Here is a 15,705-nt window from a genome sequence, read left to right as displayed (position 1 = left end):
TTCCGGCCGTCCTTTTCATCCCCCCTGTCCTCATCTCTGCGCAGTGGGTAGAGCAGCAGACATCCGCGTCGGTGGGAGTTCTGGTGAACGGAAGAATGCCCATTGGGTGCCGTAAGTGTTAGTTACACAGAGGGCATCCAGGACTGTGCAAGGGGGTGTCAATCTTTACCATTAAAAGTGACCCCCCCAACCCTTGTCCCTCAAACTCTGTGGTTTGAAGGAATGTGCCCCCCTGCGCCTTCATGCCCAGCCATAATGCATGATGGCCTGTTGCAGAGCAGCTCCTCTGATGACGTCGATGGTCCTGAGAGCCTATCAGGAAGCACGACGGATTGAAAACCATTATCCTGTCTAGTCCTTCTCTGTGCTTTGGTTCTTCTGGTCACCCAGAGTGTCAGGGGCCACTGGCCCCTCGCAGTTGTGATTGGAGGATAATGAGCAGCAAAGAGGGTTCTTTCTCAGGCATGGTTGGATTCTCTTCCCCCAAAGGACCAACCTGCCTCTGGGACCTTTCATGATGGGTCAAGTACCACGTGAGGACAATGTACTGGGGTGGAAGGTTCTGGAACTTGACACCTTCAAGTGGAGGTTAAAGTTGGAGGTTTAGTGTGCCTTGGCACACATACTCATTTGTGGGGGGTCAGTCCCAGACTGTGTGTAGTGGGTGTGTCGCAGAGCGGGACCCTGGAGGTGTCCTTCGCCGAAAGAGGGTGTGGAGCAAAGGTCCTCTAAGGGAGGGATGGGGAGAGCATTCCAGGTGTTCATTGGTGAAGGCAGAGTGTACCCATCAGGGTGAGTCGCCACCCATCCTCTCACCTCCACTTCCCAGTGTCCTCTACTCCCGGTTACGCCTTGGTTTAGCTGCTCCGGTTTAGGAACATCAGCATCTGCTTTGTCTTCAGGGCACTTGAAGGCTGGTGTCTCTGTTGGCTGCGGGTGGTTTTAGGGCATTAGGTAATTTAGGCAGGAGGGTCCAGCAAAAACCTTCAGCCAACTTGGTGCCAGCTGCCTGTGGACTGTGGCCTCGCAGATTCCCAGGGTGATGCCAAGAGCTGGTTTGAGGGCTTCGGTTGGCGGATCTCTTAGTTGCCAGGAAGCTTTGTGCCGCCCGGGGCCCTTGGAAAGTTCAGGCTCTTTCACAGTGGGCAGCTTTCTTCTTGATGTAAGGGGCATGGGTGGCACGACTACGGATCGGTGGATACATGGACTGTGTGGGCACACGGCAGCCATGGGGCATGTACTTATTGAGCCTACATCGGCTGCATATTTGAGAATTGTTGTTTTACAAGCAAATTTGTATCCATAAACGTTCCTAATACGAATATTTTTTGTGAATCCCGAGGATATCAGAGCCTAGACCTGTAATATCTGTACCCGGAGACAGCTGCATCTGAAGCCCTGACTAAATAACCAGTGTAGCCCAAGGTGTGTCTGTATCTCCAGCCCTCACATTTGTAGTGCGTCACCTGGGGATAGCTATGTCCTTAAACCCATAGTCTGTATTCCATGTCACACAAGTGATGGGCGCATTGCCAAACTCCGAGCCAGCAATATATGTAGAGGGAAGGTAAATGTGTTTTTCTTTAACCCTGTGGCTGTAATGTGTACGATGAATATCAGTACTTTGAAGGGTGGCTGCATTCCTAAACTAAAGACTGGAATGCACATGAAGGCTGTTTTGAAATGTGAATTGTGCCCAAACTCTCCTTCAGTGGTAGGGGCACTTAAACATGGATCTAGAATATTTTGATATATTAACTACCCCAGGAGTGTGTTTGGGGGGGAGGGGGCAGGTTCTTATAAGGAGGACCCTTATAAAATAGGTTTTATTATCCATGGGGATAGATGAATTGCACATTTCACCTCCCGCATTGTAGTAAAGTGCTTCCCAAAATCGCTGTGGAGTAAGGATCTACATTATTTATGGATATTCAGAGCCCCTAAAATTTTTCCTAGGTGTCCCAGGAGTTGGGTGGGGGCTCATGTAGCTATAAGCCGGATCCTTATAAAAGATGTTTTAAAGACCAATTGTTGAATTTATCAATACCCTTCTCCTAAGTCTTTGAATTATATTTTTCGGTTATCCCTAGCGTTCGTTATGAATTCATAAACTATTGCAATGTTAACCTATGTGGCTGGGTATCTACAGTGGGGAAAATGAAATGTCCAATTTCTCTAACACCCGGGCCTATAAAACAACTTTTGTAAGGCCCCTGCTTGAATGGTCTCTGCTGCATCCACCATCCACTGACGCTTCTTTCTCTCACCCTCAGTACCCGGACTTCCATGGCTTTTCGGAGGACCCACACGTGGACGTGTGGAACATGCGGCTGGCCTTCTTCACCGGCATCTCCCTGTGCATCGTACTGGGCTCAGTGTTCGTGGCCTACCTGCCGGACCGCGGGTGAGTAGCGCATTCTGGTGTACTGAGCGGTGACAGTGCCGCTTACAAGTGGGCACAGCTGCTCACATTCATGAGCCGACAGGGAATATGTGCTGCATTTACAGGTGAACACAGACATGTGGACATAGCTCCTCACAGTCACCAGGAGACAGGGAATATGTGCTGCGACTTATAGGTGATCACAGAGCGGGAATCTGCTGCGGTTTACAGGTCAACACAGCTCTTCACTGCAGTTTACAGGTGAACACAGAACAGGAATAAGTGCTGCCACTCACAAGTGGACATAGCTCCTCACATTCCCGAGCAGACTGGGGATAGATGCTGCAGCTTAGAGGGGAACACAGATTGGGAACATGCTTCGCTTACAATTGGTCACTGCTCCTCACAATCCCGAGCAGACTGGGGATAGGTGCTGCAGCTTACAGGTGAACACAGGCAGGGAAATGTACTGTTGCTTACGGGTGGACACAGGCAGGGAAATGTGCTGTTGCTTACAGGTGGACACAGCTTCTCAGTCACAAGCAGATGAGGAATGTGGCCTGCAGGAGCCCGCTTCCCTTGCTTGTTACCCAATTGAGAATGCATTGAACGGAGTTGTGGAGCTGTGTCATATTGTAATTTTATTTCTTTAGCATTTACTACTCCTGATGAGGTGTCAAAGCTAGTTTTGGCAAGTAGCCACTACTCCAGAACCCCAGAAGAATTAGTGGTGAATTAGAATAGGGAAATATGACTTCATTTGTGTGGCGGACATGCGAGTCTGTCAGTTGGATTGAAAAGGATAGTGGAGGGATAGAAGAGGGAAGAGTCTAGAAAGGGTTTATTGGGAGATCATGGTAGTAGGAGGCGGTTTGGGATGAGTAAAGGAGAGCTGGAGGAGGGAAGACTCTCTAGAAATGGATTCGGGATGTCCTAGTAGTAAAATGAGGTCTTAGATGAGGAGTCGAAGGAGGAATAGATGAGGGAAGAATTTAGAAAGCGTTGTTTGGGAGTTCTTAGTAGTAAAATGAGGTTTGGGGTGATGCAAGAAGGGATAGAGGAAGGAAGATTCTAGAAAGGGTTATTTGGAGATCACAGTGGTAGAAAGAGGTGTGGGGTGAGTCAGAGAGTGGAGGTAGAGGGTATTGAGAGAGGTATAGGGTGAAACATAGGGTCGTGCATTGGCGAGCCTCCTAGCTGAACTAGGCGCGCACACACTGCGGTTTAACGCACAGCACACCATTCCATTGGCCCCAACTCGACAACCGAAATCAGCGCAGGCGTGAGCCGAAAGAAATTTGACAATCTGCTGAAAAACAAGCATGGATTTTAACAAGTAAATGGCTAAGATTATCGCAGCCTTTTGGGCAATGGTAGCTGCAGGCATCTTAAAACGGTATCTGCAGCTCTGCCTGCACTTAGAGTCTACATGGAGTGCAGCACCGACTAGCACAGCCCAGTCCTTGCAGCTTGAAGCAAACCGGTGGAGCTGGAGCAGAGGTGGTTCCATTTTCAAGGCTGCCAAAAGAAATGGAAGGCTCATGAGTAGCGCAGAGGGCCATGTTGGTTTAATCCATCGGCACGGAGCACCTGGCGCACCTGGTTCCTAGCTCCTTCGTCCAGCTTTTAGTATAGACAAGGCAACCCTGAGCAACCATTTCTCTGCAAAACATTCCTGTAATACATAAATGGAAAGAACGTAGGGCTTCCCTCACTTTCATTGCTTTACTTGCATCCCTTACTTGACTGTAAGTAATGTAAATCAGTGAATTAGTTGAATAACGCATTTTGGAAGAAACCCAAATAAACAGTAAGACCTAGAAACTCTGCCGGCCGATCACCGCTTCAAAGACTAGAACCATGAGGGCTCACTCTGATAAATCGGACACATTTGAAAGGACAATGAAATGCCGCTAGTGGGACCAGCCCCATGAATAAAGTGTCCTGTATTAAAATGATACACTACAACTGCCAGTGATTCACGTAGTCAGACAGATGAACCGCTTGGAAGGCCTTATATCTGTGGCCAGAAGGTGCCCACACGTTTGGGTGCAGAGGTGTCGAACTTGTGAACTACAAGCAGATATCTGGGATATAAGTTCACACACTGCTGTTGTCTGACCCCGTTTGGTTGGCGCTTACTAGGCATGGACCGTGGGGGGTGAGGTTATTTGCCACTGAAGTCCTGGGGCCCCTCTTACTATGGATCTGCAAACTGGGCCAAGTAGAGCCCCCTTCTACTCGTCGCCTTCAGCAGTTCGACGCCACATCCGAGCCACCTGTTCCTCAAATTCAGCTCCAACTGTTCGTTCCTTCAGTAATCGGCAGATGCAGCCCCTCCAAGGCCTGCAGCCTTTCTTTAGGCTGTTGCAGCCCCGCTGGGCCTTCAGAAGTCACACCATGTCAGCCACGGCGGGCGTTTGCAGTCATGCAGTAGTGTTATTGCAGTTTCCACCAGGAGCCGGAATGAGTCTGTGGGACCCTCGGGCCCCAGGGTGGTCCTAGACGGATGTATGACGGTACAACGCGTACCGTCACAACGCATCCCTTTACACCGCATCCCTTACAACGCAAGTCGTTACCACGACTTGCGTTGGGGGCGCGGATATCGAATAGTATAATTTACTATTCTAACACCAGTCCCCGTGGACCCTAGGGAAGGTGTTGGGATTGTAAATTTACTATTTTTAATCCTTTAGCGCCCTCCAGCGCAAGTCGTGGTAACGGCCGCGTGGTAAAGGTACTGCGTGGTAAAAACTTTGTGGTAAAGGATGTTTACCGTCCTAGACCCTTCTTGGGTAGTGAGCTTCTCCCTGGAGGTTGCAGCCCACTGGCAGTGCGATGAACCTCACATGTTTATGGATAAATTCTCTTCCTGCGCGGCAGGACCGGTCCATTCCATCCCTCAGCAGGGAGGCTTCCAGATACACCAGGGCTTTAAGCAGGATGGAAAAACTAGGGGGTCTCCCAAGGGGACGTGGCCATTGCAATTAAGGGCATGTCTTAAAAACACGTAAGCTAAAAGTTTGTGGTTAGCATAGTGTGCCACACTACTGTTATTTTGCTGTTTCTGTCATTGCATCCAGGTATATGATACAACAAGTAACATCATACCTACAACAAGTAAGGACTATTGGCTTTGTCAATGGTTGTTAGTTGCATAAGATAAATAAGCAGCAACTGTGGCTTGTATGTAATATTGAAAAATCTTCCACATAAGGTCCTCAACAGTTACTGCTCCCGAGTTCCGAAAAGAGTAGAGAAATCCAGAGAGAAAGTGACTCTTTAAAGGATTTCCCTTCCCCCTATAACGTTGAAAAAAACGGACCGCCTGTGCCAGGCCACAATACAGAGCCCGATAGAGACCCGTTTCCAGGGCTGCTTAAAAAACCTGCCGATGCTCAGACCTGGTGAGACCCCGCCCACTTAAAGCCCTGAGACACACCGCTCTTCAGGTGATGTCTCTCCATCTGTGAGGCCGGCTGTCGGCCCTGTTGCCAGCAGACCTCGGTACCCTGCGAAGCACTGCCGTCCTTGGTCATGGAGAACTTGGAAATGGAGTTGAGTGGGGTTGTTTGGTTCCATTTTCTACACAACTTCTAGACAGGAGATGTGGATCTACTGTTTCAAGCTTTAGAACTGCTGGTTGAGGTAGTTCTTTTAAGTGTCCTTCCCAGTCTGATCTCCAGATGCAGCTTTTGTGTAGAGTAAGCATTCACACAGCAGATAGCAGTGGGTCTGTCTCCATCCTGGCGCTCCCATAACACAGGATCGAAGAGATTTCTAAACCCAGCTGTCGTCAGCCCGCAGAAGGATGAATCTGGCAAAAATTAAAGGGCAGGCCTCACCCAGAGACTTTCTCACCTTTCTCAACAAGATCCGGCACCCCACCCCTCACTGCTACCATTCCCACACTGGCAGTGCCCGCGAGACTCATTAGAAGCTCCTTGCTGACCGCCAGGCCTCAAAGTATCAAAGGAGCCCGTCTACACTCACCTCTCTTCAGCATCAGGAATGTCAGCAAAACATTTGAAGTGGAAGCTCAGACCTCACCATCCATGGTGTGCTGGGCCAGGGGTATCTAAAATGGGTCCCGCTGGCCTGCACTCTCTGGCCCATTCACACCCCTTGCATGTGCTACACTGGCTACACACACACAACCACGGTCAACACACACTGTGGATGTCAGTGCAAGGGTCATACAGCGGAACCGAACGCACATGGGCCAGCATACCCCAACCCAAGTGACCCACGTGAATAGGACTGGCCAGGCACTTGCTGATTGATTGTACCCACGGCAGGCTGCCACCACAGGCCTCATCCGCTCTGTTTCTAAACCCATGCCAGGGGTAGAAGCTCACTGCCAGTATTGAGGACACTCTTGTGTGTCTCTCTGTAGGTCACAAGACTGGCCCAGGACCTCTCCTAGTCAGGGGCAGGCCTGGACCTCTGCACGCCTCTAGATTAACCATCTGCCAGGGCCTGTATGAAAAGCCAGGATGCCCACTCGGCGCAAGGGAGCCGCGCCTGCATAAGAAGCCGGGGCGTGCCGGTCGCAGTAGCCATCTTCTGCGGGTATGACCATAGGCATACTTTAAACAGCGGGTCTGAAAATGCTGTTAATCTGCATTTTTTTTTAAATCCCCCTGCTTCAGAGTGTGACAGTATCTCAGTAGATCAACGCATCTGTGTGCCGGCGACGCTGAACACCCAAGCTACCCCGCTGGTTTGCACCACCCTCCAGATATAGGTAACATAGTAGACACAACGGGGATGGGCTTTGAAGAGGTGGCTGCGCTGAAACCTGCCGGCTGCTCCCAAGATTTTCCCCGAGCATAAGTAGTTCTCAGTGTATGACGCGTGAGTGGAAGCGTTCCCAACCACTCACAGGATCCTCAGACCCACTTCGGGAACTCAGTGTCAGTGTCTTGTGGAGAAGTGTGGCTCTCTGGTTAGGGGAGGCAGACCTGGAAGCGGAGGTCAGCCCGGGACCAGGGTTCAATTCCCGGCTCGGCGGGGTCTTGAGTCCTAAAATGTCCATGGACTCGACAATTCTCGCTCCGGTGCCTATTCGATTCATGGGTTCACACTCTGCGACTCTGGGCAATAGCTTGCTTAATCTCCACAACGGCCCCTCGCGGCGGGATGCCTGGCTTTCACCTTGCGGATACCCTGCCGGGGCTATCTCACAGGGGAATACCAGGACGGGTTCCCTAAGCAAGCGCTTAGAAACCAGTGGTGATTTGCGCTATATAAATTCCTGTAAATTTACATTTACATTTAAGTGGCTGCTGCAGTGTGTATGACGTCACTTCCGGGTATGCGGACCCGACCACTCGCAGGATCCTCAGTCTCACTTCTGGGACCCCTTTGGTTCTGGAACTCCGTGTCTGTGTTTACAACGATGACGTCAGCGGGGCGGATGGGTTACCCAAGCCAGCCCAGTAACAGCCAGGGATTTTAAGGCAGCTGAGTGGGTTTCGCTGTCGTCTTGTGCAACATGGTAGAAATAAACTCAGTTTAAAAGTTTCTCTGATAATGGGGGGCATTGCCAGCCGCTGTTTAGGCCTGCCTGCCGATAGCTTTAGGTAAATGCTGTCGAAGTGCTCTTGTGTACAGACCCAATAGATACAGCGGGTTTAGGGTGACCCGGTACCTATTGTTTGTTCATGTTGTCAGTGAATTTGAATTTGAATTTAAAATATTTATATAGCGCTACGTTCACCGTGCGGTTTCTTGGCGCTGTGGAGGCTAATTTAGCAGTAGGAACGAACATACCAGTGAAGGGGAGCAGAAAGAAGATCAGTTTACATTAGGAAAAGCCTGGGTGAACAGAAAGGTCTTAAGGTCTTTTCGGAAAAGGGAGTAGTGTCCGGCCAGACGTAAGTGATCGGGGAGGGAATTCCAAAAGGATGGTGCCAAGAATGAAAAATTGGCTCCGCCCCATTTCTTACGTCTGTGCCGGGGTACCTGAAGAAGTGATTGGGTAGATGAGCGGAGCTCACGAGCAGGGGTATACTCATTTAGCAGAGAAGAAATGAAGGCAGGGGCAGTGCCCTGGCGCGCCTGAAAAACCATGCAACCAGTTTTAAAAAGGGATCACTCCCTAACAGGTAGCCAATGTAATGCCTTCAGTAGGGGAGTAGCATGATGGGAACGGGGGAGGCCATACACCAATCTGGCCGCCTGGTTTTGAACCAGCTGGAGCTTCTGCAGACTATACGCTGGAATGCCGTTGTATAGGGCGTTGGCGTAGTCCAGCCGGGAAATAACCAGAGCGGACATGATTAGCTTAAGTGCAAGGGGAGAAAAACGAGAAACAGAGCGGATAGTACGAAGAACAAGAAAACAGGGGGAAAGAACAGAACTTATTTGTGAATGGAGATTGAGATGATTATTGATTTTAATGCCCAGGGTCTTAACTGAGGGAGAAGGTGTAGGAGGGGGGTCCTAAAGAAGAAGGCCAGAAAGAATTATTCCAGGGACTGGAGGAACCACCTGTAAGGACCAATTCTGTTTTATCAGGGTTCAACTTCAGATGGTTGTGGTTCATCCAGTCCCTGATGAAAATCATAGTAGACTGAAAATTAGAAATAGAATGAGAAGAAGAGGACAGATTAAAGATAAGCTGGAGGTCATCTGCATAATTGTAAACAGTGACCTCCAGCTGCTGAAGTGCAAAGATCAAAGGATAGATGTAGAGATTAAACAAAAGAGGGGAAAGAGAAGAACCCTGAGGAACACCACATGTGACTTTGAGTTGGGTGGCCGAAAAATCCCCCAGCCGGCCCGCCTGGGTGCGGTCCCTCAGGAAGGACGATAGCCTCAGTTGCTTGTTTCTTTACCCCCCCCCCCCCCCCCAGCTTTGTGTACGTGCGTGTACCGGTGGTGAAGGTCCTAGTCCCGGCTTCCAGGCACGTCCAGTACCACTACTGGCCCGTCTCCGTGAAAGTGCCTCAGAATAACCTGCTCGGACAGTCGTGTGCCAGGCTATATTGGTAGCGGAGTCTGGGCTGCTTGGCATGTTTGGCGCTGCCAAAACTAATCACACGCGGGGAACAATCGGCAGCAGATGTGACTGACACCCGAAGTGTCTGGCACTCAAAGTATCTGGCACCCGAAGTAGCTGGCACCCGAAGTAGCTGGCACTCGGCCGCCTCCTCCTGAAGATGGGGGCCTGTGCAGCGCATTCATTCATGGGAACTATTTGCATATGAAGGTTTTCATGTTTATTCATCTGCCCTGTGCTGGCACTCGGTGAACCCCCTCCTCTGCCTTCAGTTTGTGATTACCGTACCCTGTCCAAGAAGCGCCGCGTGAAATAGCGCCAACACGGGAAACAGCACACGGGGAACGCTAAATCCAGCCTTCTTTCTGCTCAAATGCCGAAGCCCATCATTGAATCGGCCTCTGCTCGGCTCACAGCGCTGGGCTCTAAACTTGCAGTGATGGTTGAATGGGTGAATGTGAGACGCGCCCTCGCTAGGAGTTAAGGAAGGGAGCACACGGGGGCTGCTCCAGGCCTTTCTAGTTCGTTTCTAGCTGCATTATTGATCATTCATTGTTTTGTCAGTTTGGAGAACACACCATCGGGACGTTGTGCTCAGTTGCAGCCTGTCAGATGCTACCAGTAGGACTTTGCTACGTCAGCCACGTGGAATGCTGTCCTTTTGTACCCTCATCACCGCTGTGTGTCCAGAGCTGGGTCCGGGCGGTAGACTACCTGTTGGACTTGGCCCCTTTTCCCAAAATTTTTCGCTTTTTGCCCCCCTAATCTGAGATGTCTCCCCCATGGTAAAGGTGACCGAATCGGCCATGTGAGGTATGAGATACCCTGTGTATTGTTAAATGCAACGCAATGGTGTGTACATTTATTTCCCCCCATTGTAAACATGTACCTTGGTGAAATGCTGCATTTGTGTTTTGCATCTGAAATGGCTGCCATGGCTGTGCGTTGTGCCACATGACTGCAGGAGGTGAGCAGTCTAGTCGTTAGGTACCCAGCCACCCCTAGCTTTTGGAGGCAAAGCCTGGCACCCAGGGTGCTCTACTCCTCCCCCCTGAGCCAGTTTAGACCAGTTTGCCACAACATTCTAGAAGGTTCTGGCACTGTCTGGGAGGAGGGTCTAAGTAAGGGGGATGTGCCACCATGTGCTGAGACAGAGCTGGGACAGGAATGTGAGGGGACCTGCTGCAAGGGGATACCGCCACTTGGGCCTGTGTGCTGGGCCCTGCACCCATCTAGGACCCCCTACTGTCCCCAGGGCTTCTTTGCCCCACTTCAGGAGTTCAGGCTGCTGTGTAGGAGTAGGGCCACGCTGCAGTGGGGATGGTGAAAGCCTATCACCCTGCTTTGATGATGCCCCCACTACCTGCTGACCTGGCCCAGTAGTGCCTACTGCTCTGTCTCCTAGGTCCCTGGAGCTGTTGGGACCTTGCACCACGCAAGCCCTGCGCAAAGAAGCGCCCAAAAAGGGAAGGAGTGCTGTGGACTGGAAACCCCACCCAAGAGGTGAGGAGTGTGCCCCTGGGACTGGCTGTTGGACTGTCCGCCCCCCTTGCGATGTGTGCCTGCCAAGCGCTGTAACTGCTAAGTGCTGTATGGGGAGGATTGTACCCCCAAGGAGCTGTGCTGTGAGGAACTGCCTGTTAAGCTCTACAACTTTCCAGCGCTGTGAATGCTGAAGGAACTGTGCCCATTTGAGCCCCCAGGGCCCTGGAAGTTGTGTGGCCCGAGGAGCCGAGCGCCATGAATAGCGCTGTGGGTGCCTACCCCAAGTGGTCGCGCCCTTCTGCTGAGTGTATAGCGCCGCGGGAGCCTATCCCGCGTTTTGGCGTGCTTTTGAACTTAACTCTAAGAGGGAGCCTAGCCCTTGTTGCCGCCGGAAATCATCGCTGAGGCCCGGCGCTATATTGATGAGCCCCCTGCTGTTGCTATCCCCGTCGCGGCGGCCCCCGGTGCCAGGAGAGGGCCGCTGAAGTGAGGAGTGGGCCGCGCTAGCCCTGAAGCTGGAAAGGGCCAGCGTCACGTGGCTGGGGCGCCAGTGACGTCACCAGCTGCGCCCCCAGCCCGCTGCGCCCGGATTGGCCAGAGCGGCCGCGCCCACTGAAGGCAGCGCAGCGATTGGCTGCCGCCCGGGCAGCCCGAGGAGGCCGGAAGACTTTGACCCTAAGCCCCGGGTCCCAGGAGGGAACCCGGGTGAAGCCGGCCGAAGAAGGTAGCGTCGCGGGGCTCCCGTGGCAACGAGGGAGCCCCGTACTGAGCACAAGACCTGAACGGGAGCCCAGCCCGCCGGTCAGAACCTGGGTGAAGCCGGGGTAAGGCCTCCGGAGCTGTGTTCAACCCCGTGGCTGCCTACGAGAGCCCCGGGTCCCCGTGAGAGAAGAGGGGCCCGGGTGAAGCTGGGAGGAAGAGCTGTCCTCGGCGGGGCTCTCATAGAGTGAAGGAGAGCCCCGCGTGTGTCCCGCACCTCCCCTCCGCCGCCTGCGAGTGGCCTTGGGGCTTACGGGCTCCTCCTGGGCCCAATCAGCCAGCACAAGCCGAGGAGGAATCCAAGAGGCTGCCGGTAGGACGAGGAGAGGGCCGCCCAGGAGGTGCTTCTACCGGCGGGGTTTCCGTGGGGAAGAGGGAAGCCCGGCACCTGCCGTCAGCGGACCGCGAGTCCAGAGGGAGCAGCCCGACCACTGTAGTTACCCATGGTGCAGCGGAACCCGTTTTAGGGCACTGCCGGTGCCCAAGGAGGCAGCCTGATGGGAGCCATGCGGACCCAGCAGTAGTTTGGAGGAAGCGGAGGGAGAAGCCTCGAGGCACATTGTCGGTGCCTGCCCCTACCGCAAAGGAGAACCCAGACCTTAATGAGGAGCCGGTGAGTGGGGCGTGTGCTGGAGTTGGAGGGTGTGTCTGGGCACAGGGTCGGTGCCCGCCCCCAAGGTAACTTTCCAGGTGGCCCGTCTGGCCGTGGGCACCTGTAACGGTCGGGGCCCATAGAGTTTATGCCTGCATGGGTGGTAGTCATACCCTGGACTGGGCAGCCACCTGAAGTGCAAACTGTTGTTGATGCCTATTGGTTCCTTGTTATCTTTTTAGGCCTGGGGTACAAGTCGAGCTATGACATTTATTTGCAGATGTTCCTGCCCCCTGATGCCTGCCTAGGCCTGATATCCCGTTTGTATGCCTAATGTGTAGGGAGGTATATGCCCCAGGTGCTCAGGTTGAAGCCCCATGTGAATGCCAAAGTTAGGCTTCTGTGTTCTTTCTAGGTGATGGAGCCTGATGTTAAGTGCCAGGTCTGATATTACATTTGCATGGCTGTTATTCCATTTTCTTGCAGGAGGTGCTCGTGAATTCCTGCCTGATGTTAAGTATAGGCCTGATGTTAAGGTTTTGCACCCAAGGTTGATTTGATGGTGTACTTACTTGCCCCAGGGAGCTCCAAAGAGTTATTGGTGCCCATGGTAAATGTGAATATGCCTTTCTAGTCCCGATGTAATGCTCACTGTTCCTTTTGATGCAGTGGATGCAGATGCCAGGCAGGAGTTACCTTCATACCTAATGTGTATCTTATGTCTAATGCCTGAGTTTAGGCCTACAGCTTACTTCTAGGTGAGGCCAAGGATGAAGGTCTGAGTTTGCCCTGCAATATCAATCATATGTTTTATGCATTTCCTGATATTCCTTTTTCATTTCAGCTGGACACTCATGGACTGCTTACCTTTTCTGACCTTTTCCATTTTTCCTCGTACAAAATCCCCCTGATATACTTTGCTTTGGCGCCAGTTGGCGCCCCGTTGTGATTACTGCTATTTTGGTGTTTTACCTTTGCAGGTTGGAAATAATACAACACTTATTCTTTTTCCAACCAGAGGCAGTGTTGTGTCTCTTTTGTGGTGTGACTGGTGTGTCGTCTGTGGGTACTGCGTGAATGCTTCACACATGTCCTCTGAAGTTTGGCCTGCCCGCTCTGCTCCATGCTACCCCATTTCTAACACTACCCCCCTCCTTCTTTTAGACGCCCTTTGATCTCGTGTGCCAGGAGGGGCACACCATGAGGACGCTCTTGGTGTCGTAGGTGAAGCTTTGTGTCCAGGGGGCATGGACATCCAGCTCCCTGGTGGTACATTGCTTTACTCCAGCCTTGTTGGCACCCTTCAGAATGCATTGCGCGTCTTCCTCCGAGGGATGTAGTTTTTTAACCGGTCTATTTAAATACCCTTCTGCAAAAACATCCTCTTCTGTTTGCAAGCACGCCGTGTGTTATAAAAATAGTTCTGGCTTTTGTTTTGAAGGAAAGTGTAATTTCGTTGTGCTGCGAATCCGTGCTTTGCTTCAGTTGCCCCTGTCCTCTTTATGCAGCAATTAAGCACATTTTCTTGATGAGTTCTATGCCTGCTTCCTCGTGGCTCGGAGCCGGCGTGTTTGCTGCCAGAGCTCCTTTGCACCCAGCCTGTCAGAAGCCTGGCCGGTCTCCGAAGCTGGTTTGTGTCTCGCTGCCGTGGCCTAATGTGGAAGCTGTACACTGTGTGTGTGCCTCTCCTGGTGGGCTGGGAGTACCACCCATCTGGGCAGTCCTGGCAGGGCAGCTCTCTGGTAAGGTGCCAGTGGCTGACGCAGCACCGTGTGTACTAGCGCTGCCCCATTTGTAGGTGATTGAAGCCTTCCTTGCTTCACTTGACCTGCAGCATTGAAGCCCACTTTTTTCCTGGCCCTTTCAGTACCACTGGGGTCCTGGCCCCTTCGGCGCCACTGGGGTCCTGGCCCCTTCGGCGCCACTGGGGTCCTGGCCCCTTCGGCGCCACTGGGGTCCTGGCCCCTTCGGCGCCACTGGGGTCCTGGCCCCTTCGGCGCCACTGGGGTCCTGGCCCCTTCGGCGCCACTGGGGTCCAGGCCCCTTTGGCGCCACTGGGGTCCTGGCCCCTTTGGCGCCACTGGGGTCCAGGCCCCTTTGGCGCCACTGGGGTCCAGGCCCCTTTGGCGCCACTGGGGTCCAGGCCCCTTTGGCGCCACTGGGGTCCAGGCCATTTCGGCGCCACTGGGGTCCTGGCCATTTCGGCGCCACTGGGGTCCTGGCCATTTCGGCGCCACTTGGGTCCTGTCCATTTCAGCGCCACTTGGGTCCTGTCCATTTCAGCGCCACTGGGGTCCTGGCCATTTCAGAGCCACTGGGGTCCTGGCCATTTCAGAGCCACTGGGGTCCTGGCCATTTCAGTCCCACTGGGGTCCTGGCCATTTCAGTCCCACTGGGGCCCTGTCCACATCAGTTCCAATGGGGCCCTGTCCACATCAGTACCACTGGGGCCCTGTCCATTTCAGTACCACTGGGGCCCTGTCCATTTCAGTACCACTGGGGCCCTGGCCATTTCAGTACCACTGGGGCCCTGGCCATTTCAGTACCACTGGGCTCCTGGCCCCTTCAGCGCCGCTGGGGCCCTGGCCCTTTCAGTGCCACTAGGGCCCTAGGCATTCGGCGCCGCCTGGGCCCTGGCCCTTTGGCGCCCCAAGGGCCCTGGCACTGCGGCAGCCCAAGGGCAGTGGCCCTTCAGTACCGCTAGGGGAACACTGGCTAGTGATGGTGTAGATTTGAAGAAATGGTCTCCTTGTAGCCGGGTCCTTCACACATCCTTTCTTCATTTTTTTCATCGGCCACAAAGCGTTCCTGTGGTGTATCGCTGTTGCATTGATCATATTTATGAAAGCGGCCACTCCGCCATCTTGGAATGGCATTTGCTCTCTGTGCTAAAGTCATAGCTGCAGATGCTGTTCCCATTCTGGTAGTTTCTCTTTCTCTTTGTCTCTGGCTGGGAGTGATGGAACAGAGTTGGAACGATGAATGAACCAAGCTAGCTGGCATTAGTCTTGTCTGCTCTCGCCCACTGGTGTGCGCCTCCTTTTCCAGCTCCGCTTCTTTGCCCCTATAGCAGTCAGCAGTTTTCCTCTTCACTCACACCTCTCTCCTGTTTCAGGCCCCCAGCCCAGTCCCTGCAGGCACACGCCATTCTTGCTTTTGGCTACCTATTTGTGGCATTGTAAGTAAGCGTTCACATGGCGGAGCCTGCATCCTTCTGCCATACCCTGGTACCCTTGCCTGCGGAGAGGAGTGGGTCAGTTAGGTGCTCCTTCAGTTTTGTTTCCAGTTTAACTGATGTTGATGGGCGTGGCCGCCATGTGGATGTCCACACCGTGGCACCTGACAGGAGAGTCCTGAGCATTGCTGCAGAAGGTTGCCAATAGTCATGGTAATCTGCCGCTGAAGGGCGAGTTTGGACTGAGATATGAGGGCTGTTCCTAGAATGTTTACCGAGGATATTGTGCTGTAGTCTGTTTT

At 52.8% G+C, this 15,705-nt stretch overlaps 1 protein-coding gene across 1 annotated transcript in view; it reads left to right on the top strand.

Annotated features, from left to right (window-relative positions):
• The window catches only part of NDUFB11 (NADH:ubiquinone oxidoreductase subunit B11), a 262,036-nt gene that overhangs the window by 98,745 nt on the left and 147,586 nt on the right, over positions 1-15,705 (top strand). The window contains exon 2 of the mRNA XM_086940361.1: positions 2,274-2,404. Coding sequence (XP_086796487.1) covers positions 2,274-2,404 — 131 coding nt within the window. The remainder of the gene's footprint in view (positions 1-2,273; positions 2,405-15,705) is intronic.

This window comes from Lissotriton vulgaris, chromosome 10, assembly GCF_964263255.1.
Source record: "Lissotriton vulgaris chromosome 10, aLisVul1.2, whole genome shotgun sequence".
Lineage (NCBI taxonomy): Eukaryota > Metazoa > Chordata > Amphibia > Caudata > Salamandridae > Lissotriton > Lissotriton vulgaris.
The sequence above is the reverse complement of the archived record's forward strand: the minus strand, read 5'-3'. Positions and strand labels throughout refer to the sequence as shown.